Below are 24,608 nucleotides of genomic sequence, written 5' to 3'. Positions count from 1 at the left end.
GCCTTTTGCCTTTTTCAGTATCATGCCTCGCAAGATGGAGCCATGACCACCCCCAATCAAAACAGCTTGAAAACTATGGGTTAAGTGATAATTCTTAGAAACTAAACCAAGCGTCTGTTTATTTTTACTATTATTTTATGCGCATGGATGTTTTGTTTGCATGTATGTCTGTGCACTGTGTGTACGACGTGTCTTCGGAGACCAGAGGAGAGTTTGGGATCCCTTAGACCTGGAGTTACAGATGGTTGGGAGCCATCCTGTGGGGATAGAACCCTGTTCCTCTAGAAAAACAGCCAGTGCTCATAATGGTTGGACCATCTCTCTAGCCCCAGAGTGTTAATTAAATCTTGAGTGGCCACGAAACTAATCCTACAAAAATCTTTCCAATTTTTATTTGCTACTGTTTCTTGTAATGCAGACTAATGTAGTTCTGCTGCTTCAATACGTATCTAAGGCTCATTCAGATGCAACACTCCATGCGGCAATGTCTGTGATGTGTTTTCTGGTGATATCTAGAACTTCAGACACATTTATAAGATAAATTAAACAGTGACAAATGCTTTCCTTAAGATAACCAAGATTGTGTGTGTGTGGGGGAACAGGTTATAATAAAAACATCAATGATTACATTGGCCATAGGAGGAATGGAACGTTCAAGGTGCAGCGTTATTATCAGGGGACAGGAAGAAAACAGCAGCCATGCCCATCTCCCCAATCATTCCCGAACTGCAAGCCAACATCACACCAGCCGCAAAACCCAAACCAAGTCTTACTTAGCTGCTTCTGATGCTTCCCTCAATTCTTCATCCAGTCTGCACGAGCAAAAATTACCGTTGGAGAAAACAAACAAACAAACAAACAAAAAAAGCAAGCAGAGCGTGAGCATCTCTCGCAAAGCAGAGGCAAATGTAAGTGGTGTGTATTCGCTTTATCCCCCCCAAAGCTGTCTCCAGGCACACCGAGACACGCTCAGCTAAACACAGTGCCCTTCCTTCCTGTTGGGCAGTCCTGTTTGTTCACTCCACAAATCCCTTCCTAAAGGTGATGGAAATGTCACAAGGGAATGAGAAACATGCTGGCTGAATGAAGCTTGGTATGTCCATATCATGTTGGGGACGGTTAAAGTTAGCTCACAGCCTGGGCCAAGTCAGGGGTGGATCTGGTTTAGTAGGTTTCAGAAGCAGATCTGGGTGACCTCAACAGCTTTACACACAGGACAAAGACTTGGACAAGAATTCAAAGACTTCCTCAGGAAGCAATGTTGAGGTCACCCACACATACAGCCCTGGAGCGCACACACGGGGAGTCCAGCGTGAATACAGATCTCGAGACTTTTACCTCACGTTTCTCTTAAAAGACTTTTCTTCATCGTACCTTACAAGATAAGAAATGGATGCCGTGAGGACAGTGAGGAACAGGAGGAAAATGAGAGGTGGATGCTTTAAACCAGTGGTTCTCCCCTTTCCTAATGCTGCCACCCCTTAATACAGTTCCTCATGGTGTGGTGACCCCAACCACAAAATTATCATGTTGCTGCGTCATAGCTGCAATTTCGCTACTGTTGTGAATTGTAATGTAAATGATCTGATACGCAGGATATCTGATATGCCATCCCCAGTGGCGTTGCGACCCACAGGTTGAGAACCACTGCTTCAAACAGTAAGCACACGAGAGAAAAACGCTTACCCAGACAACACGACTGGCTTTGGAGAGAAAACTTACTTGTAACAGGCACAATTAACCATTTACAATTCATAAGTATGTAGTCAACCCTCATTGTATGTAGATTCCCTATCTGCAAATCTGCCTGTTCACGAAGACATCTGAAATCTCTGGAGTCAACGTGCAGCACTTTATTTTGTTGTCGTTCACTTGTGGACACAAGGTAACAAAATTTCAAGTTGCCCCTTGTGCACATGATCAGCAGAGGTCGCACAGGATGAGGCTGTGCCTTCCTGTCTCACAGTTTCTCTGGTAAATGTTTTCCTCATTTTTGTTCTTTTGGCTGGTGACTGTGCTATTTAAAATAGCAGTCAAGCGTGTTACCAAACATTACCTACTGTTGGAAGGAACGAGACAGTCAGTGTACCTCACAGAGAATGTGTGTGTCCCAGAACATCGTTTTAGGTACACGCTGTCGTGCTGGGGCCTTGCGTGCATGATTTTGTTTGTTTTGTTTTGCTTGTTTGTTTGCGAGAGGGTCTTGCTGTGTAGCCCAGGCTGGCCTCAGACTCTGGGTCATTGTGTTTCAGTCTTTGAGTGTCGTGAACACACACAGCTGCCACCATATGTAGCGGAGCACAATGATAGTGAGTAGGTGTGTACACTAGGAAACTTTCTCAGACACAGACACACATGAGCCAAGGCTATACTGATGGCTATGAAAACCAAACCAAGGTTATATACTGATGGGTGATGAAAAACCAAGGCTACGTACTGATGGGCGATGAAAACATTGCAACCAGAAGCAGACAGGATCCCAGCCCTGTATTTCCCCCAGGAATAACAGCTCAGAGTTCACTGAGTGTCTACCACGACTTTATTGAACACAACGGTTCCTAGCTAATGAGAACCAACTGTAATTAATAATAACTACATTTCAACCTGTGGATGCCAGGCTACACCCAGCTGAATTCTGTTCTTGGGATTGTTTGGGATCGAATGCTTTGAATGTTATTCAGTGAAAGAAAATAGCAATGGCCACGTCAATTCGAAACTTATAGAATGTGGAAAGGAAGCAATGAGGGCTAGTAAAAGAAATAGCAGAAAAGATGCCCTGAGCTGTGTCATGACAGGCGGACACACAGATAGGGTGGGGTGGGGGTGTCCCACAGTGCTAGTTCTTCCTCCAGAAAATGAATCTTTCTAAAGGGAACTTTTACTCTTGAAGCATTTTTTCCAAAATGTGGCCCTTGAGAATAGATGGAAAGTGCCTGGCCATGCCTAGCTTCTCAATTGCCACTCCACCCTCAAGTACAGTAATTTTCCAAAGCAATGCAGTCATAATCACTAGTACTGTAGACTTCAAGCTCTGCCTTCTGCTCACCGCTTTCATTCAGTCCTCAGGCCCATCCACGCTCTGAGAACTACTTCCCCATCTTACGGTTGTGAGAACCAAACCTCTGAGGATTTTCATAGGCTGCCTGAAGGCCCAGAGGCATTGAGAAGTGGGAGGGGAGGGAGGGTTCGCATCCAATTGCCTCCAAGGCCCCTTTTCCTTCCACTGTCTCTGCCAGGTTATGGGAGGCCTTGCTTTTTTCTGGGAAATGGCCAGTGTTCACTCCCTTAAGAAGAGAGAATGTCTTTGTCATCTTTTGCAAAGGTATACCACCAGTACAGGAGGTGAATGGGCAACGAGAAGGGGAGCTAGAAGCTCGTCAGGATGCTTTACGGGCAGGTTCCTCAAAAAGGAGAAGTTCTGATTTTTGTCCTTGGCCAGAAGCCAGAAAGGTCAGTAGTTCTGTCCTGGCTGGAGGCTAGAAATGCAAGTGTGTTTGGGGCCTATTGTCTTGGTCTGCTATCTTACCATCTTTTTTCTTTTACACAGCAGGGAATACTGTTGTCTGGAAGTCACGAGTGAGGCAATGACAAACCTGGAGCACACGAATACCTGGTGGGCAGGACACCTGGGTTGACCAGATCTCCCATGCCCCATCCCATGCCTCAGTCTAGAAAAGCCTTTTTAAATGCTAGATAGGAACATCTGATGGTGAACTTTCTTTGGACCTACTCTTAACACATAAGCACTTTGCTGGTGTCTCATCCAAAAACTCTCATATGAACTTATAATAAACTCCTTCCCAAAACACACCCTCCCCAATGTCTGTGAAATTCATTCTTTGAGTCTGTGAGACAATGAACCCAGAGGCCACTGGCCCGGGATGACTTTTGGTGCCCGTTAATATTCCAGGACCCTAGACACTGTCCCACTTGCTATTGTTCCCCAGAACCCGTTTACTCCGTATCACTATTATTTTTATAGGGAGAGTGGGTTTGGGAGGCAGGGTGCAGCTTGTGGCATGCAGGTCAAAGCTGGAGGTGGCATTGGTCCTGGGAAATCTGCGGCTCTCCCGAGGACTGAAGCCCTGGTTAAGATCTTATAAATACTGCTTGGTTCAGCTGAGCCATCCGACTCCAGTAAGTCTATCAGTACACTGTGTTTAGGCCTGAGTTGGCTGATGGAGGGAAATCAAATGCTACGTATGAGCTATTGGATAAAGAATCTACTAGAAAAGCATGTAGACATTTGGTGACAGGCTAACCTGGATTTGAACTCTAGTCCCATCCCTGCCTGGTTCCGGCTCCTGCTTCCCTAAGTAACTTCTTACTAACTTAGCTCCCTGGCATCTGTTAGAATGGGGGTTAAGATGAGAGTTGAGTGTACTATACAAACACAGCTCCACAGTAAGAGGTTCCACAGTAAACAAGAAGACGCCAATTTCTATGTGTGTGCGACTGAGCTGCTTTGGATGCCCTCATTGGAGGACTATTTTGCTATCTATTTTCTGGAGGGAGATATACAACACTTGTCTTTTTCCTTAGAGTTCATGATCAAGTCCCTTTCAAGTCTAATGAAACAAACAAGCAAACAAACAGTTAATCAACTGTACCAAGAGTCAAAAGACCAGGATGCACAGAGGACTAATAATTCTTTGCAGTGACTGACTGGATAGGAATATCCATCCTCTAACATCTGTCTTCAAATCCCAGTTCCAAATGCTGTGAGTTAACTTTTGTTTTTGTTTTGTTTTTCGAGACAGAGTTTCTCTGTGTAGCTTTGGAGCCTGACCTGGCACTAGCTCAGTAGACCAGACTGGCCTTGAACTCACAGGGAGATCTGCCTGCATCTGCCTCTCTTCAGACGTAATCTTGACACCCACACAGTGCCTGTGCTTTTCACCCACAGGGTGGTCCTAGGCAAGGGGATTATTCCTCGCCACCCACCCACTCGTCAAAAGAGGCTCTCTATCTAATCTTCCGTCCAAAGGCAATCATGAGGACTAGGGGAGGGGTCTTTGGAGATAATCGTTGTTTCTTTTTATCTATTTTCTGGAATCATATAGTCAAATTACTTATGAAGAAAGAAATCCAAATTATGGGAAGACGTTAATGTAAAGCAGAGGATCACACCTGTAAATAGTCCAGTTAATATTACGTACAGGATGTCTCCAGAGTGGAAATATATTTCAAGGTAAAAATGTCAGTCAATAGCTAATATCAGTTCAAAAAATATGATCAAAATATATTACATGTCAGAAACTAATCATTAAAAGTTGTGTGAAACTGAATATTACACTGCCTGGAAGAGGATCTGAGAGAATAAGCGATAGCAAAAGCTTTATTTATTAGACAATATTTCCTTTAAAAATAAGATGCCATTTCTCATTATTCTAGATGTGATTAATATTCCAGGACCCTAGACACTGTCCCACCTGATATTGTTCCCCAGAACCCCTGTTTACTCCGTATCACTATTATTTTTATAGGGAGAGTGGGTTTGGGAGGCAGGGTGCAGCTCCAAACAACTTACTTGATGATGCTCTCTGGGATATGGATGCAGTCCATGGGGATCAGCCCACTGAGCTCAGATAAACTACTAACGTATTTAATTTTACTGCTGAATTTTGAGCTGAAAGAGAAAAAGGAGAAGAGCCTTTACGTGGTTTGTTATGTTTCCATCACAAAGCCATGGTCTCGTTCTGGAAACCTTCCTGGGATTCTTTTCTACATTATTGGCAACAGGGCTCTCACACATGCTAAGCATCCGCTCTGCCGCTGACCTGTACTACACCCACATCCTGAAATCTTGAGATGCTCAAGCTGGACTCAGCAAGCTTGCTGAGCAGAAAGGATAACATTGTCTCAGCCGCGATGATGGACCAGAAACTGCTTTAGTACTGTTTTTTAATAGGTTTTATTTTTTTTTTTTGAGAAGTTCGTACATGAGCCCTGCATCTCTATCATGCCCATCTCTCCTTCTCCACTATTAACTCTTCCCTCCCTACCCCAAAGTCAGGGTTTCTTCTTTATTATTGTTATACAAATATGTGTATATGTACACACATCTGTATGTGTATATATATATATATAAAATGTCAATTAGAAATAGTAGAAACAGCAGGAACCACCATAACTATTTTTTAATTGACGAAGGATAATATATATTTCTTTTATAAAAGCAGTTGCTTGAAGTACCAAATGCCTTGTGGAGTAGCTAATCTGTGCCAGGTAAAACATACCACTTCATATACTCACTTGGTTTTGTTTTGTAGTGAAAACATTTAGAAGCACCCTTCTTAGAAATTTGAAAATATAAGGCAGTTTTTTTTTTTTTATCAATGGTAGCCTTCATGTATAAGAGCTTTCTTGAACTTTCTTATTTTCTGTTTGTATTGTGTACTCTTGGAGCATCTTACGAAACTGGCCCCTTGAAGTTACCAGCCTCCTCTCTACTTCTGTAAGTTCCGTGCTCTAAGGTTCTACAGACAGCTCTCCCTCGGGAACCACCGCCGACCCCCAGATGCCTCAGATCCTATATGCAATGTCAAGACCGTGCAGACAGTGGTTTGCTTGTTGGGGGTGGGGCGAGTAGTAAAAAAACAAAAGAAAAGGTGTGTGCATTTTCAGAGATTTTCACCTGTTTAATGTTTTCTATCAGTGGTTGGCTGAATCTGCACCTGCGGGCCGCATAGATGCAGAGGGCAAAATGAGAAACGCAGAGTATCTGAAACATCTGAATAGCATACAGATCCTTAGTTCAAACAGAGAACCGGTGACAGGGCAGGCGCCTGGCTGTATTATGCAGTCGTGTTTACCTTTCTGAAAGAATCACCTCCTTTCCCACAAACACAGAACTATCACTAGAAGATGTCCAGTTTTCTCGGGGTTTCCATGCCAGGATTTAAGACACAGAGAGCTGAGCTTGGACAAAGTACCTCCCGATACTTTGCACCGGGAAAACAGAAGCACCTTTTTCCAGATGGCTCTTCCCCACCCTGACACACTTGGGTCACACTGGATGTGAGTTTTGAATAATCTTAGTAACTTTTTGTTTATATTTATTAAATTTTTTCCCATACACTGTATTTTCATCATACTTGCTCCTCCTTCAACTCCTCACATATCCTTCCCTTCCACCTGCCCATCTAACATCATGCCTCCCCCCCCCCACTTCAAAACAAAACAAAACAAGCCATCAGCTTTGGTTTGGGTTGTGTTTTCATTGCCTCTTGTTTACTGTGAGAATCAAACACCTGCTGCTGCTTTTGTGTTTCTTACATGGTCCCCCAAATGAGTAACCCAGCCCAAGTTGTGTAATTTGTCTGTGTCTGGTTTGTCCGGGGGACTGGGGCATAACTGTGAGATTCAGCAAGCATCCATCTTTCCGGGCTTGGCTCCAGCCACTGGCTGGTAGCAGCTCCTTCTGAGATGGACTGAGAGGAGGAATCCCCAGGACCCTTGGACCCTGGCCATAGCTCATCATTTAGAGAATTCCCGTGTGCATCTGTGCCTGCACTCACGTCTCTCTGATTTTCCTCCATTCTCAACTCCTTCCTCACCTTCATCCTGACCGGTCACCAGTGCCAAAATGCCAACTGTATGAAGAAGATTGAATAAGAAGCATTTTTTTTTTCCTATTTAAAGAGCTGCTTGGAACACACTGATATCTAATTCCAGGAATTTCTTTCCTTAACAGAAATGTCTGGTGGAAACGGCTCACACATGGTTGCACAATGAGATGGTCAACAAGGGAACCACATTCTCAATGCAGAGTTGTACTCTGCCCACTAGAGATGGGATAGGCTGAGGTCACTCTCGTGGAACAGTAACCTTTCTACTTGTTCCTACATCCTGTCCATCTCTCTCAAGGTTTTGTCCTTTATATAGAGTATGTGGTTTGAATGAGAAATGTCCCCTATAGTTTTGGGCATTTGACCACTTGGTCCCCAGCTGGTAGCATTTTGGGGGCAGGGGAGATTTAGGGTGGTAGAGACTTGCAGGAGGAGGCACGGTACTGCGGACAGGTTTTGAGACTCAAAGCCTCTAGTTACTTCTAGTTAGCTCTTTCTGTTTCCCGTTTGTTGTTCAAGATGTGCACTCTCAGCATCCAGTTCCTGTCGCTGTGCCTGCTGCTTACTGCCGTGACTCTGTGCGGGACTCTCATCATGGACTCTCATCCCTCCAGAAATGACAGCCAAATTAAATTCTCTTTTCCTTAAGTTGTCTTTGGTCATGGTGTTTTCTCATAGCAACAGAAAAATAATAAAACACGGAGTTACAGTTAAAAATCTTTTGAGCATTTAGTGTGTGTATATGTGTATGTATGTGTGTGGTGGGGGGCTGGCTCACCGACTCTCTGTCTGTGTCTGAGTGTGTACAGTGTATGTGCCGTGTGTGCATTTGTGGAGGGGTGAAGCTTACGCCAGTGTCTTCCTCCACCTGAACCTGGAGCTCACTGATTAGCTGGACTGCCTGGTCAGAGTTCCCCTCTCCTTTCCCCTGGGATCCTCCTGTCAGTGTCTCCTAGCACTGGAGTTACACGCATGTGCTGCCATACCCTGCTTTTACTTGGGTGCTGGGATTCAAAACTCAACTCCCTCAAGATTCTCCCCATAGAGATGGCCTCTGCAGCTGTGTTCAGAGCCTGGGACACCTGAAATCAAGTCATGGCGAGACAAGGGCTTTCCTCTCTCCTCCTGCACATGGTATGATGTGAATGCTCATGCTGCCTCTGTTCTCTTGTAGAAATAATGAGAGCTCTCCCTAAGGGCTCTGCTCCATCTACTCAGCTACAGTGAAAGTCCCGGGCTACAAAAAAATTCACATGCATTCTATGAGGCTCTCTGTTGCCCAGTGGTGTAAAGATCTAAGGACTGAATACTCTTGGAGCTGCCTTGGCAGGTTACAGACAGCCTCTTTGGGAATGTAGGCAGCACCGAGAAATGGGTGTAAGGTGGAGGAAACGATAAGACCTGACCACTAGTTTGAGTACAGGTTCTTCAGAAACTTGATATATTTTGATTTGCTGTTTCCTTGATGCAACTAGAGTTGAATTTCTGTCACTTAAAACCAAAGAACAGGGCCCTGTTTATTCAGGTGCCCTACTCCAGGCCACTAGATCATAGTTCATAACACTCAAAAAAAAAAGACAGCTCATTAAATTCCTCATGTTTTAGTCAATAGTTAATTTTTGCCAGCAGAAACTTGTTGCTCAACTATTTGAAGTCAGGAATGAGAATATTATAAATATCATAATATTTAATATTCTAATCATTGTTATAAATACTACTCTAAGAAATCTGGAAGGTACAGGAAAAAAATCTGTTACATGTATATATATATATGTATATATATATGCACTATATATAGTATCCATCTCTCTCCATATATATACACATATCTTATATTTATTTTCTCCAGAATATTGTACTTTAATGAGAAATTTATTAATAACTTTTTGTTTGTTTGTTTTGTTTTTCGAGACAGGGTTTCTCTGTAGCTTTGGAACCTATCTTGGAACTAGCTCTTGTAGACTTTTACATGGACTCTGGGTGCACAGTCCAAAGTATTTTTCCAGGAAGGCCAAAGTCTGTTAAGTTTCCCTGGATTCTCCTAGCTTACAAATCCTCATCACAGGAAAGTTCACAAACTCTGAAAAGACGTCATCATACAGGCATCTTGTGACCGTCACAGTTATACCTTATGAAAGGTCGCGTCACCGCAAGGATCGTTCTGATGAACCAAGATGGGTGGACAATGATGAATGACTTCAAGTTCTTGCGCAACCTGTCTTGACAAAAGAAACAATTCTACTGGAATTGTTGGAAACAGAAAATAGATCCCAAATGAGACTCCATGAAGTTCCCGGAAGGAGTTCCAGGAAAGTTACAATTTCTCGTAGATGTAGAGAATGTCCAGGGTTAATTTTTAAAATGCCTTCTATTTTTCCCCTCCCACTCTCCCCCACCGTGTGTGTGTGTGCATGTGTTTATTCACACGGGTATATGTGTAAGTGTGTATGGACTCCTGTAGAGAACACGGGTCTCCAGTGTCATTCTCCAGAGGCCATCCACTAAGACCGAGCCTCTCATTGAGACCCCAGGCTTGCTGATCAGACTCTGCTGGCTGGCCACTGAGCTCCAGGAGGTTGCTTGTCCCGGCCTCCCCAGAACTAGGCTTACAAGCAGGCACCACCACACTTATGGGACTTGAACTCAGGTCCTTGTGCTTGCCTGGCAAGCATTTCATACACTAAACTATGTCCCTAGCTTCCTGAAATAATTTTTGAGACATAACCTGACACTTAGCTCTTTTTTCCCCACAAGCAACAAAGCAAATGTAAAGGCTCATACTCCTACGGTATACAAACTCACAATAACTGGAATATTTTCACCTAATGATGTTTTTCAGTTTTTTTAGCCCTATCTTTGTTAACTTGAAAAGAATATGCCTTCAATAACAACTTAGACTATTCATTGTTTGTTTATCGTCTTTTGTTTTTGAGATCGGGCCTTGTGTAGCTCAGGCTGGCCTCAAACTCACTATGCAGCTAAGGATTACTTCTAACTTGATCCTCCTGTCTTTACCCCTGGAAACGGGGATTATAGGTGTGTATGCAGGTTATGAAAACAGAGCCTCATGCACCTTGGGTGAGTAAGCTATATCCTCTATCTCTTCACAGTTTATTTGGCCTGACAAAGCCTTAATTTGTTCTTATATATTTACCATTTTAACAATTCTTGTTTTCAGGCACATTTTTTTAGTATTAACAATGCTACTTGGGGCTGGAAAGATGGCTCTGTGGTTAAGAGCACTGACTGCTCTTCCAGAGGACCTGGGTTCAATTCCCAGCACCCACATGGCAGCTCACAACTGTCTGAAATCCAGTTGCAGGGGATCTGACACCTTCACATTAATGCACATAAAATAAAGTTAAATAAATCATAAAAATATTTTTAAAAAAACAATGCTACTTTATTATGTTGGATCATAAAACAAATTTTAGTTAAATGTAACAATCACTCTCATGGCATTATGAAAGAAGCCTCGTCTAAGGGGGTATAATATATACCATAAATTATTAGTTTTACTATTTTAATTTTCATATATATGACAATAAAGTTTGTCTGAGCAGAGAGATAAGGATTTTGAGGAACGAGCACACAAAGGCAGTGCTGGCTTAGCAAATACCTTGAACTAACGCAAATACTGAAACAGGAATACAACGGTTTGTAAACCGTCAAAACCCTAGTGCAGTGGTTCAACCTTCCTAGTGCTGTGACTCCCAACAATACAGTTCCTCATATTGTGGTGACCCCCGACCACAGTTATTTTTGTTGCTACTTCATAACACTAATTTTAGAGAGGAGCAGCATCTCAGTTCCTAAGATCGTGAGAAAGATGTGTCTTCTGATGGTTGCAACCCACAGGATGAAAACGGCTGCCCTAACACATAAAACAGTAGCTAGGTCACATGACACCACTGAAGGCTCATAGGAACCTAGGTTTGTCCATTCACGTTGCACGCCTATAGTCTAGAGTGAACTAGACCTGCCAGATTCAGGGTTAACAGTTTGAAAAATCTAGGGAGGGTTTGCTTTGCTTAGCCTTAGGCATCACGCGATACTTTCCACAATATTTTTATAACTTACCGCCTCATGTGTGGGTAACCTGCTCTCTCTAAGACACGACTGTATTATATAGAATAGAAGAATATTAGATGTGAGAGCCAGTGAGGAGTCAAAACAGTGACTAAACAGTGGTGCCCACGTACCGTCTGTCAATCATCTGGTAACATTTCTTCATCCAGCCTAGCCCTGGCATCTTCCGCCTGGGAGTCGCACCATTCAAGTACACAATCATGTAGTCTTCAGCCACCATCAGCTCTAAGGTACTTATTACATATCTGATCAGAGGAAGGAAGAGAAACATTTTCAGTTACCACATGAAAGATTTCATTCTACTGACACCATAATTAAGTGACATTCAAATTATAGGGTGAATGACATCGAAGGGTAGGGGTGCGCGTTATCTCTTTCTCTTGAGAACAATGCGTCAGCATTGCCCTTTTATGTGTATGTGTGCAGCCACCCTAGAAAAATACGTAGCTTTAAAAGGTGACATAAACAATGTCAGCAATGTTATCAAACATTAAGGGAAACTCAGATTAAAGGAGGGCAAGGGTCAGTGAGGGCAGTTTTCCCGTCACTGAGAACATGCTATCAGAAACAAAACAATCCTTTGCCCAAAGGAAACGTTAGAAAAGTTTTAACCATAGTTAAGACTCCACTCATTTTCTTCTCCCACTATTCTACAGACAAGTCCCCTAGAGCAAGGCTCCTTGACAGAAATACTACCGGCTTCTTATGGAAGGCTTCGGATGGGCTATGCCATGTACCCGTGCAATTAAAAACCCTTTATCAGCCATCACATGTCCACGGATGCCAACCCAATCACCACTCACAGGAAAAGGTTTTCCATGACATAGTGGTAATCCGCCCGGCTGCTGTCTGGCAGAAAACAGGCAGCAAACACAATGATGGCATTCAGGCCGTCCCCATAGTATCCTGGGGACAAATAAAAAGATATGTGTAACTGAATGAAATCCCAAAACAAGGTCATATCGCTCCTAAGAAGAGAAATCTGATGCCTTGTCCACTGTGCGCGCACATATAAACGAGATATATCATGAAACAAGGAATCATGCCGAGGGATGTTCTGTACGTATACACACATGTACTTATCTTCTAGTGGTTAGCATGTTTATATAGACAACACATGGACTCATAAGTCCCTAACTTAAACAATACTAATTTATAAAAAGCTATTTATGTAAAATTTCATTCTGATGGCTGAGACAGCAGTTCTAGTAGACCCACATTGGGTCTTTAAGATTTAGTTGGACTGTGATAATTTAGTCAGTGAATTGCAATTCAGTCCCAGACCCGCACACTCCAATAACTAGGACCCAGTAGGAGGCATGCAAGATACCTTTATTTTGATTTCCAAGCCTAGTCATTTGACTGTAGTGATCCTGGATTCTCTGGCTATAACAGGAAGTTCAGGAACACATGGTAACTTCCGGCCAGGCCCAGAATGACAGCACAGAGTTCCCAGTCTCACATCTTAGAGAAATCAGTGAACTGATAAAGGGGGTCTTCCTAAATTCTCTTGGGCCCTATGAAGAAGATATGTGTGTTTGGGAAAACTTGAGGATCATTTCTGGATGAGGGGGTGGGAGGTGGAAGGTGCTGTTTGCAGGTGGGGCTGAAAAAAACAGGATCTGTGAAATGCAAGTCAATGCACCACTCAGACTCTGAAAGTCGGGGAGTAAAAAGAAAGACGCATCTCAAGACATCATCCCCAGCTTTTGAACTAACTGATGTAACTTTAGCATTGCTCCATCTTTTCCCCACAAGCATTCTGTTTCCTCAGAGCTCAGCTCTGAACCTGATGGCAGGCGCTGGTCAGCGACCTGAGGGTGAAAGAGCGTGGATAAAAGATGTCTCTGGTACTTAAAAGAGGAAGATGATGCCCCGGATTGCCATTGGGGAAGTGCTGGGGATTGAACTCAGGGCCTCACGTACGCTAAACTCGCTCTCTAGCACTGAGGTACCCTCAGCCTTGGTCGGTTTGAAATAGGCCCATTTGTAACATCAGGAACTGAGCCTGGCGTCTTCAGCTTGCTGTCGACCACCCCAACTACCTCTCGAGCCCTCAGTCTTTTTACGCAAGCGCTTGCTAAACGGTCAAGCTCACCTTGAACTCACTCTGAAGCTTACGTGGATCTTTACACTTGCAATCCTTATGCTTCGGCTTCCAGAGTAGCTGGAGTACAGGCGCATACCATGGGACCCTACTTAAATTTATTTTTCTTATTTATTTATGAATTTATAATTTTTTTTTAGTGTTTGAGAGGGTGATGTATGTACAAACATGTTTCCTGGCACACCTTATAGAGGCCAGAGGACAACTTTTGGAAGCCAGTTCTCTCCTTCGACCGTAGGGGTTCTGGACACGAAACACATGTCAGCAGGCAGTTGAGCCACCTCACCAGCCCATTAAATATCCGCAATCTACATACCTGTCTTTACATCGTATTGTTCCGAGTTCACAGTCATTATATAGTGATGCACTTGGAGCCCTGAGCAGGGCGGGACAAGAGTGGTCCTAACCCTGACCTCATTCTCCCAGAATTCAGCGTTTCATTTGCCTTTCAGAGCTATGACTATGGCTTTGGCAGTGACACCGCAGGAAGATGTTGGCGGTAGATTTGGATGGCTCCCTCTTGAGGAGCAGTTTAATAAGCTGTCCCGTCCAAAGACACCCATTATGACTCTATCACCAATAAAGCAGAGAGAACGGGGCTAAAAATACATCCGATGGTGAGTGTGACTAATTTGGGGGTGTTTAATGCCACGTATCTCATAAAATGCGACCTATGTTAATATTGCATTCGGTGCAGTACATCTGTGAGTCAGTGTCCCCTCAGCTGGACGTCCCTGCTCCAGTGCCACCGTCCACCGGCTTCTTTTTAGAAAGTTAACAGGAAGGAAACCTCAATGCAGACATTTTAAGTCAGGAGTTCTTGTTTCTGAGGACTCACAAGTAAATGGAAGTCTACGAGGGATGTAGAAGCGAGCCGACATGAAGACATGCAATTCAGACAGCACAGGACAACACAAGCGTCCAACACAAGAGAGTCAACGCCACAGTCCTAGCGGGAAACCCAACATGAGCACATCTCTCCCAACGCAGTTGTCGGCTGTGGAGTCAGAATCATTGCGCTCACGACTATTCAGCTAAGATTCTGCTTCTGGAGAAGTGGGATTCCTAAGAAATGTTAGCGTGCTCAAAGTGCCAGAGTGGCACTGCAGTCTAACAAAGACGCAAACAGGGACCACTGTCTAAGTGAGGGATTAGCTTTGTACAAAAGATGCTGAACTTTACAAACGAAAGCAGCTCCGGCACTTGGGGTAGAGGAGCTGCAGGAAGAGATGGGGCAAAAACAAAAGGGAAGAAGAGGACGAGAGGCGATTCAAGAAAGGCAATAGAAGAAAAGGCTTGCCATGTGAAAGTGTCCCCCAGATTGTGAACAGAATCTCTGAAGTGAGGATTTGGATACATTTGGAAACCTGTTCACTGGTGAGTGAGCAGCTAGCTCATAGGTAGATCTTATGGCAAACAACAACAACAAAACAAAAAATAAACAGAATAAAACAACAAAATTTACTGGGCAAGAGCTATAACTAGGGTGAGAAACTTTGCTTTTTAGTCCTCTGTGCAGACGCTTTTTTGAGAACCAGCTAACCCGTCAACTTCCACCTCAAATAATGCGACTTTTCAGAGAAAGTTGCCTGTTGGTAACAGCACAGTTCATATGAATTTGGTGTGTCTGCCTGTTTGTACCGGGGATTGCAGCCAAGTCTACGCAGGCTTTGGCAGTGTACTGCCATTGAGCCACTGTTATTTTTGAGTCAGGGTCTCAATAAGTTGCTCGGGTTGTCCTTGAATTGCTCTATAGCCTAGGAAAGCCCCTAAATTTAGAACCCCCCGCCTCAAGCTCTCAGGTAGCTGGGATCGCGAGCCTAGCTTGGAGTTTGGTTGGTTTAAATATTTAATTGGTCAGACTTTGTTCTCATTAAACAAGAGGTGGGCGTAGGATGCATGGCTGGGGGGGGGGTGTCAGCAATCCCACCGCGGAGCCTCCTGGGGCCCTAGGGAGCACAGATGGCAGACCTTACCTGAGGTGACACAAGAGGCATGAAAGAGATGTGACACAGTTTGCTGGCCAGCAAATGGAATGGAGAGAGAAGGAAAGGTGTCACAGGTGCAAGAACAGAACACGCACGCGCGCGCTCACACACACACACCAGCCAGCAACTCTTCTGCTCATTCTTTCCGGGCTCTTTTGTCCAGCAACAGTGCAGGGAAGGTTACCTGAGTCTCCTAGAGTGAAATAAGAGAAGTAAAAAGAGAACAAGAGAGGAGACTCCTTGTTAGCATCCTTCGGTACAATTGCTCTTGGGTATTCGGTGAGCTTATTCTCAGTTTTAAGTTTGAAAACTTTCAGTTCTGGCTTCCACCTGACCCCATGACATTGGCTAGGTAAAACCAGCCATCATCCTTTTTGCTTTTTTTTTTTTTTTTTAAGAATATTGCTCATGGGACCACAGGATATGAACATTGGCATCATCACAATCTGCTGCTTGCATTTGATGAGTAACTGAGGCAAGAGACAGTTAGGGGATGTACCAAGGTCAGCGACCCCAAACTCAGCTTCTGACGTGTGCATAGGGTGTCTATGCGAAGGTCACCAAATCTGAAGAGTGGATTACAAACACAACTCTGACCACTGGGCAGTATCTGACTATGGCCCAGTTTCTTCAAGCATCTGATGGCTCCCCCCTTGCAATTTCCCACACTGAACCCCACCAGGAGCTCCTTTGGGGCCGACAGGAAACATCTTCAGAGCAGTATGGAGCACTGAAGCGAGACTCATGCTCAGTGTGTTGTCCGTTCTGACATGCTCACCAGAAGCCAGGCTGACAGGCTTGGTTGGCAGCTGAGATGCTTGGGCACCAGAGTGATGTGACTGTCTCACACGGAAGACTAAGCTTTGTCAAATTCAGAAGTAACATCCGAGCAATTTTTACTTAAGAGCACAAAAGCTGGCCAGCATGTAGGAGGAGGTGTCTTCTTAATAGGGGGCCGAGGGTGCAGCCAGAGGCATATTCATGCAGTTGGGTGGCTGAAGAACACTGAGGCAGAGTCAGGGAAAGAAGAGGAACGTTTTCTCTTCCACACAAACTGGCAGTCACTCAGACAGAGACCAAAAGCACACAACATACTGTGTGGAGAGGAACAAGTGCCAAGGGAAGGAGGTGGCGGGGATGGAGCTCAGCAAACCAGGTTCCCGTGAGGTCACAGATGGACGTTAAAAAGACCGTGGCAGGCAGAGACAGTCCTGCCCACCAGTGTACTCCTGGCGACCACTCAGTCTGATTCCAATGGCTTGGACACCAGGTCACCCAAACCATTTGATTTGACTGAACTTGAAAAAAACCAAGAGGTGAATGTACTAAGGTATCAAGAGGGAGTTTGGCCTGATGGTGACAGCGGAACTGTGGGCCTGCTCTAAGGCAAAGAGCTAAGGGCAAACATGCAGACACCATCACCATGTGACTTTGGTTTACCCTGGCGAACTTTTCTATATTTCCCATGAATTTTAGAGAAAGCACAGGCTACTTGTATAGTCAATCTTCATAAGATTTGTTTGCTTGCTTTTTACTACCACAAAGCAAACAAACCAAAAACACTAGAGGGGCACCACGAAGCATGCCGTCTATGAACACTGGAGGAGGGCTTGGGGTCTATTCTCGTCCCAGAGAGGGGCTGAATTTATAGTCCTCTGTCAGTCTCCACAAGCTTTGCTCGGCTTCATTTCAAAGGGCTAAGGGAGAGAGTCCTCCCACAGGGTCCTACTGCTGCCCATGGCAGCCGCCACAGGGCCACGCCACCATTCCAGATTCCGCAGTAAGGCAGGAAATACAGAAGTCGTGGTCAAGGGATCCCAAGGGTATTCTTTTTCTCTGTCAATCAGTTGCCTTGGGTAGCCTGAGTGCTCATGGGAGAGAGTGGGGCATAGAAAGGAAGGGGAGAGATCTACTGGTAGAGGAAGGGGTGACCAAGATCCTTGTGTGCATACTAGAAGGCAAATGCTACTGACCTGATGCAGTATTAAGAAGGGGTGGGGGTACGTACGGTTCAGTGGGAAAGCCTCCGCATAGCGTACGCAAGCGCTTGGTTCCAAGCCCCAGCACTGAGAAACAAACTCACACTTACTTCCTAATTCTCATAAGGACAGAGAGGGCATTAACAGCAACAGCTGCCTTGTGAGCTTGCATCTTTTCTTGGATGGCTAGGTGGAGAGAGGCCTCAAGACCGCAGGAAAGGGATGCATGCAGCAGACAAGTCAAACGGCCAGTGATGTTTTCTGAAGTCAACAACATTCAACGCAATGCCTGTGTTCATCTGACCTTTGTACTGAGTCTCCAGTTTAATCAATGTTACATATGTGCCTGGAGTTCCCAGGTAAACACACTTTCCCCTCTTCTGGGTCTCTTGCTAAAACAAAGGTTTCTGACCATGGTTATCTTTTGACCATCCCAAATATAACATGGCTGGTAGGAGAATAAACTTTTGGTAGTGGAAATAACTATGGGGCTGAGTCTAAAAAGATGAGCTGGAGCCTCTGAAGGGGACTGGACGCCCCTCCAGGGCTGCGGTCTTCCTAATGACCATATCCTACATGCCGAGAATTCAGTTGAACCCCACATTTGTTTCCCGATGAAAACCTGGCTTGCTCTCCGCATCCCCCAGACTCGCACAGATCTTGAGTACCTCCATGAGAAATGACTCTCCTGTAGGGTTCGATGACCTTCATGTCAATCCGCTGCTCCTGCTCTCCAATCACCACCGTTCTCCACAGCCGGTTGTCTTCTCGCTCCTCTTCGGCTGTGTACTCTGGAATAGACTCTGACTCCTGACCAGAGCTTTTGTTGGCTGTGGCGTCTTCTGGAAGGGAAGCACAGAGCGGGATTGAAGCAGCAAGACTTCCACAGGAGAAGCAGGTTAGAGAGCGGATTGGAAGCCACCTCCTCCCGCAGAGTCACCGGCTGGAGCTGCGTGCTAGGAATGGTTTGTTAGAGTCGGACAGCAGCCTGACCATACAACACCTACCTTACAGACTGAGGGAAGAACCAACTCCTTTCCTAAGCGCATGTTGAAGCAGGAACAGTCGAGGTTAGGGTTCTGGTACCAACTCATCCTTGGTCAGACAGGTTAAACACTATAGCTCTTTCTGGTAGGGTGATAAATCAGGACCAGATAGACACCTTTAGCTTGCTGAGGCCATCTCCCCTGGTTGCCAGCTGGTTGCTGGGATTATTTGAGTGCTTTTACTTAATGACACTACCTCTTAGATCTGTTGTAAAACTCTAAGAACAGGGATGAAACCCCTTGTACTGTTGTGAAACTAGGGCACATGCTCGTACAGAAGGCCAATAATATGTCCCACACATTGTTCCAGAATATGCCAGAGTAAAGATTATACACTGCATGGGAAACAAACAACTTTGTAGACTGGAAATTTCCTGACAGCTTTGAAACTTTTGGGTTCATGAAACAACAATAACAACATAAAGCCCCACTGAGTATTCTTTGGTCAAAGTTTATTCTTATGCATTCAAAATAATAACCATGTTCACTAAAAGGCTAGGCTGCAAGTGTTAACCATTTCTAGTAGAGGCACTGATGAACCTTAGCAAGGGGTGTTCTTCACAGCGCCATACAATCCGAAGGGAAAGATGATTTATTACCTTCCCTGTGACTCCGAGATAAGGCTATTCTTATTTCCACATTGTGGGAAAAGACCATTTAAATGTCACTGTTCTTTGCCTTAGTTCCTCCTGTGTCATAGTGACAAGGACAGCAGGGTTGTGTCTCTCACCCACTGGTACCGGCACGGCAGTAGATGTTAAAATGGACATTACAGCAATGTGGATATTGGTAACAAAGCTAGCAACAAATACAGCTGATGCTTGCACCTCTGCAAACTATCCTAAACTACCGATGTGCCTTGAATGCGACTCCCAGTTTGAAGAGCCCGTGAGCTCCTGGGCTCCTGGGGCTAGGGAACTCTGTCTAAATCACCTTTAATATTCACCTCACTGACATGTTCCACAGTTAGCGTAGAAATCTCCTCAGAATATGCAAACTCCAGGAAGGTGAGTGGGTAAATGCAGGAAAGCTTGAGCAAGCTCTTGAGAGTCTATAAGGACCCACAACACAACACTGCATCCTGCTGGGAGATTCGGCAGTCACTAAACACCCACAAGTACCTAATTATTGAGGACTCAGAATCGGAAACTTTAGTTCAGCTGGGAAGCAGCCTGGCCTTCTTTGCCAATAGTAACAGCCACACCACCCACACAGCCCTGGCTCATTTTGGTTCCACTATGGTCCCAGCAGCACTCAGCAGCTTGTTAAGGATGGAAGGCAGCAACCATGGCTTCTGATCAAGCACCATGTCACCTGGGCAGACCTACTGATTTGTCTGGCACTTCTTCCTTCTTCATTCTTTCTGCTTGGGTTGGGAAACTTAGCTACTAATCTCAGCTCTCTTGGGCTCCATATTTCTCATCTTGTCCCTGATACCTAAGAACTCTGGGCTCAGACATAGTATATCTTCTGATGTTCATGTACACATGTGCCATTGACATCAGTAAACTCACAACTCTCCAAACCCTCCATGAACTTCCATGCATCTAATGTTCAGTGAACACAACACTTGCCAAAGTTGCTACAGTATGTTTGGTAATTCAGCCTGCTCTAGTTTATCCCTGGTAATCTTTGTAGGGTGATAGTGAGGGGGTGTTATGTATCTATATCATATATATACATATACATATATATTCTGCATGATATATACATACACATGATATATACACGGTATACATATACATAATGTACATATTTCCCACACATGCCGTGGGATAATGCTCTTGTACACTGTAAAGATTTGTCACTCGTATTAGTTTAATAAAATGCTAATTGGTCAGTAGCCAGGCAGGAAGTACAGGCGGGGTGACCAGACTAAGAGAATTCTGAGAAGAGGAAAGGCAGAGAGTCAGTCACCAGCTAGATGCAGAGGAAGCAACATGAGAATGCCTTATTGAGAAAAGGTACCAAGCCATGTGGCTGAATATAGATAAGAAATATGGGCTAATTTAAGTTGTAGGAGCTAGTTAGTAATAAGCTTGCAATTTATAATTAATATAAGTCTCTGTGTTTCTTTGGGACTGAACAGCTGCAGGATTGGGCAGGACAGAAGCTTCTGTCTACACACATATATATGTATACATGTATACACATATAGACTCAAACCTGCATCTACTCACATATTAGCTAAAATTGGATCATATACCTAATGTAAAATGAGCAAGCCATAAAACTCCCAGAGGACAATGTAAGAGAAAATCTAACTGACCTGGACATAGAGACGGTATTTATATATGTATGTATTTGTTTGTTTGTTTGTTTTATCAGGGCTTGCCATGCTACCTGGGCTGCTGTAGAGCTTATGGGCACAAGCATGCCTCCTACCTCAGCCCCCTGAATAGCTGGGCCTGAAGGTATGAGCCACCAGGCCTGGGTCTGCAACTGGTGACTTTTTAGAAACAACACTAAATTCACGGAATAAGTAATTGACAAACTAGACTGTGTTAAAGTTGACAACACGCTCCATGAAAGACAGCACCAAGAGAAAAAGAAGGTAGCTACAGACTAGGAGAGTGTATTTATAGAGTGCAAGTCTGCTAAATGATTATTATCTGGAATACACAAAAATGTTTAAGACTTAATAAGAAAATAAACTATTTGATTAGCGATTAAGTGGTACAATGGTGTTGGGGGTTGTACCTCAGTAGGAGAGTGTTTTCCTACTATGTACAGGGCTGTGTTCGGTTCCTAGCAACACACACACACATGCACATCCACACATCCACATACACACAGACTTACAAAAGAACTGAGCACACGTCACCTCATCAGTGGAGGTACAGATACCAAGGAAGCATAAGAAAAGATGTATGACATCATTTATCAACAGCATTTTTAAAGATGACACAACAGTGAATTATTGCTATGAATAAACTACTATTTCAAAGGCCAAATCCAAAACACTGACAAGCAGCAAACTCGTGAGAATACAGCACACTAGGGACGCTCGTGTGTTGACAGAGGGGATGGAAATGTTCCAGGAACTTTGAAAGACAGTTTGGAAGTTTCTCATTAATAAGCTCCTATTAATACAAAGTCCAGCTCCTTTGCGATTAGCTAACAGAGAGGGTATTTCCAGATAGAAATCTTCATGAGTAGCCCCATTCATACTTGCCAAAACATCGAAGCAACCAAGATGTCTGCACAGGCACACACACACATGGGCACACACACAGGCACACCCATGCACATTTTCCTATTGTTTCTTGTTCAAAGGTGCATGATTATTCCCTTGGTATAAAAGTTCAGAACCAGATTGTTTTTGCGGTGTTAGTCCTAATGTTTCAGAATTTGGGAACTGATACACCGCTGTGCTTCCATCTACTTCCTTTCTCGTTGACATAAAAAAAGAATCATTTAAGAAACAGGGGGAAGGGATGTGGTTCAGAAGCAGAATGATTGCCCAGCATGGGGATGGCAGGGGAAGAATGGCAGGGTTGTGGGGGAGGAAAAGGAGAAGAAGAAGAAAAGGCGATAGATGGAGGACAGGAGAGGGATAGAAGGAAGGAACATCAGCATTAGAAGAATATAAGAAAAGGAGAAAAAGAGAGGGAGGGAGGGAGGGAGGGAGGGAGGGAGGGAGGGAGGGAGGGAGGGAGGGAAGGAGGAGAACAATCTTCAGATCACTTTAATGACTTGTTCGTGTCACGAAACCGATAACACAAGTCAGTAGGCAGTAAAGATGCTCTCTTCAGCCCACTGAGCTAGCAGTACCTTCCTGATCTTAATAATTCTGTTATAACTTTATGAGCCCTATCTTTATTTCCCAGCTATTGCAGATGTGTTCAGAGCTTATCTACCTCTCCCCAGGTCCTTCACATCAGTCCTCAGCATCATCTTCTTCTCTTCACTAAGAAGTTGTCCTCAGACAGTTAGATCTTCACAAGGGAGGCGTCAACCTCACCTTTTCCTCCTGGCTTCCTGAGATGACTTAACACAGGCACTCTTGAATGCTCTGACCACAGTGTGTGGGCTCAGCGTGGTCTTCCCATGGGAGCACACACCTGGGAAAGCTGGCTGGCTTTCTACATCATGACACCTCACAGATGACCGGGAAGCTGTCAGAAAGTAAGATGCCTGACATTTTCTGGTTTTAGCAAAGACATCCAGTACACAGCTTCAGAGGTTAAAGTGCCCCTGGTGATAAACAACAGACAGGAAGTTAATTTGGGTGTAAAATCTCAGTATAGGGGTTAGAGAGATGGTTGGGCAGTTAAGAGTGCGTATTGCTCTTATGGAGAAGACCCAGGTTTGGTCTTGTCAGTAGGTTCACAAGCACCTGTAACAACAGCTCCAGGGGATCTGTCTACCTCTCTGGGACTTCACTGGCGTCTCTGTACATGGATGTACATATTCACATGTACACGCGCAGAGGGACAATTGATTTAAAAAATGATAAAAATAAATCTTCTAGGAAATCTCAGTGTACAAGAATACAAAGGAAAAATATTGTTTCAGATATACAAGCTTAACACATCATCACTTGCACGCTGAGCACGAAAACAAGAACTTGACTTCATAAAGCTGGCTGCCTGTTGGTGCTGAGAAGAAGGGATGCTGAAAGGTTTGACTCTGACCGATTGAGAGGATGCTGGCGTGCCTGTCAGCCAGAATACTGTCATCAGTATTAGAAAAGCTTCTTAGGTGGGGTCACCAAATATCACTTGGGGACCCTGATAGTCTAAAAGCATAGACACTTCGTCTTTGATGGTGTTGTCTTATCAGAAACACATAGGTCAAATTCTTTTCCGTCTTTCCATGCCCATGATAAAGAGACTTCATCATGCCTGAGTTAGCTCTGGATTGTGAGAAAAGTTACAGTTGGTGTGGAAAACAGAAAGAGGCCATCATTTCCTTCTCAATCTTTGAGTATTTTGTTTCTATGGTTGGTATCATGAAGCAATGAAAGCAAAATCAAGATTGCCCTTCATATGAACGACTAACCCCCAAGCCCTTCATTATCCATGTAATTCTGATTTTGTTGGCACAAAAATCAAGCCTTAATTATATTTCCCAACTGTTTGGACACAGCTATAAATTAAAACTGATTGCAGGGGAACAAGTTGCATCTTTTGATAGAGAGATTAAACTGTTTTTCCATAAGCAAACTGGCAATGTTAGGCAAATTCCCTGGAAAAGTATTTGGCTATCAGTTACTAAATAAAAGAGGGAATAGGTGTAAAAATACAGGTTCTCAAATCAACAATGTGACCTATGGAAGTACACATGTTGTGGTAGTTTTAATGCAATTGGCCCCCATAAGCTCTAGGGAGTGGCACTATTAGGAGGTGTGACTTTGCTATAGTAGGTATGGCATTGTTGAACTCAAAGCCCATGTGGGGGCGGGCTTTGAGTTTTCATGTATGCTCAAGTTATGCTCAGTGCTCAGACCACTTCCTGTTGCTTGAGGGTCAAAATGTAGGACTCTCAACTCCTTTTCCAGTACCACGTCTCCCTGCAAGCCACCATGTCACACCACGATAATGGACTAAACCTCTGAAACTGTATGCCACCCCATTAAACATTTGTCCTTTGTATGAGTTGCACCAACCATACCATCTCTTCACAGCAATAGAAACCCTCACTAAGGCATGCATGAGCTTTCACCCTTGCTTTTCTGTACACAGGCTCAGTTTAGGAAAAGGTGCCCTCTCTTTTTACTCCTCAACCTATCCGGTAGGGATGCAGCAGGAGCAGGAAGTCAACACAAGGCTTAATTTGAATGTTGTCGCACCCCTTACAGATGTACAATTTTAGGTGATTGTGCA

The 24,608-nt window shown here is 44.2% G+C and overlaps 1 protein-coding gene across 11 annotated transcripts in view; it reads right to left on the bottom strand.

The window, feature by feature from the left end:
* The window catches only part of Prune2 (prune homolog 2 with BCH domain), a 243,185-nt gene that overhangs the window by 9,330 nt on the left and 209,247 nt on the right, over positions 1-24,608 (bottom strand). For 3 of the 11 annotated variants that reach the window (XM_050158933.1, XM_050158977.1, XM_050159021.1), the window contains 7 exons: positions 18,403-18,576; positions 12,464-12,566; positions 11,774-11,905; positions 9,700-9,786; positions 5,531-5,629; positions 1,339-1,374; positions 774-812 (listed from right to left, as the gene is read on the bottom strand). In XM_050158933.1, the coding sequence (XP_050014890.1) occupies positions 774-812; positions 1,339-1,374; positions 5,531-5,629; positions 9,700-9,786; positions 11,774-11,905; positions 12,464-12,566; positions 18,403-18,576 (670 nt within the window). The remainder of the gene's footprint in view (positions 1-773; positions 813-1,338; positions 1,375-5,530; positions 5,630-9,699; positions 9,787-11,773; positions 11,906-12,463; positions 12,567-18,402; positions 18,577-24,608) is intronic. The other 8 variants (XM_050158968.1, XM_050159001.1, XM_050158950.1 and 5 more) reach the window with 5 other exon arrangements.

Source organism: Alexandromys fortis, unplaced genomic scaffold (assembly GCF_014885135.2).
Source record: "Alexandromys fortis isolate MF-2015 unplaced genomic scaffold, M_Fortis_MF-2015_v1.1 scaffold_10, whole genome shotgun sequence".
Taxonomy (NCBI): domain Eukaryota; kingdom Metazoa; phylum Chordata; class Mammalia; order Rodentia; family Cricetidae; genus Alexandromys; species Alexandromys fortis.
This window is presented reverse-complemented; position numbering and strand designations above follow the sequence as displayed.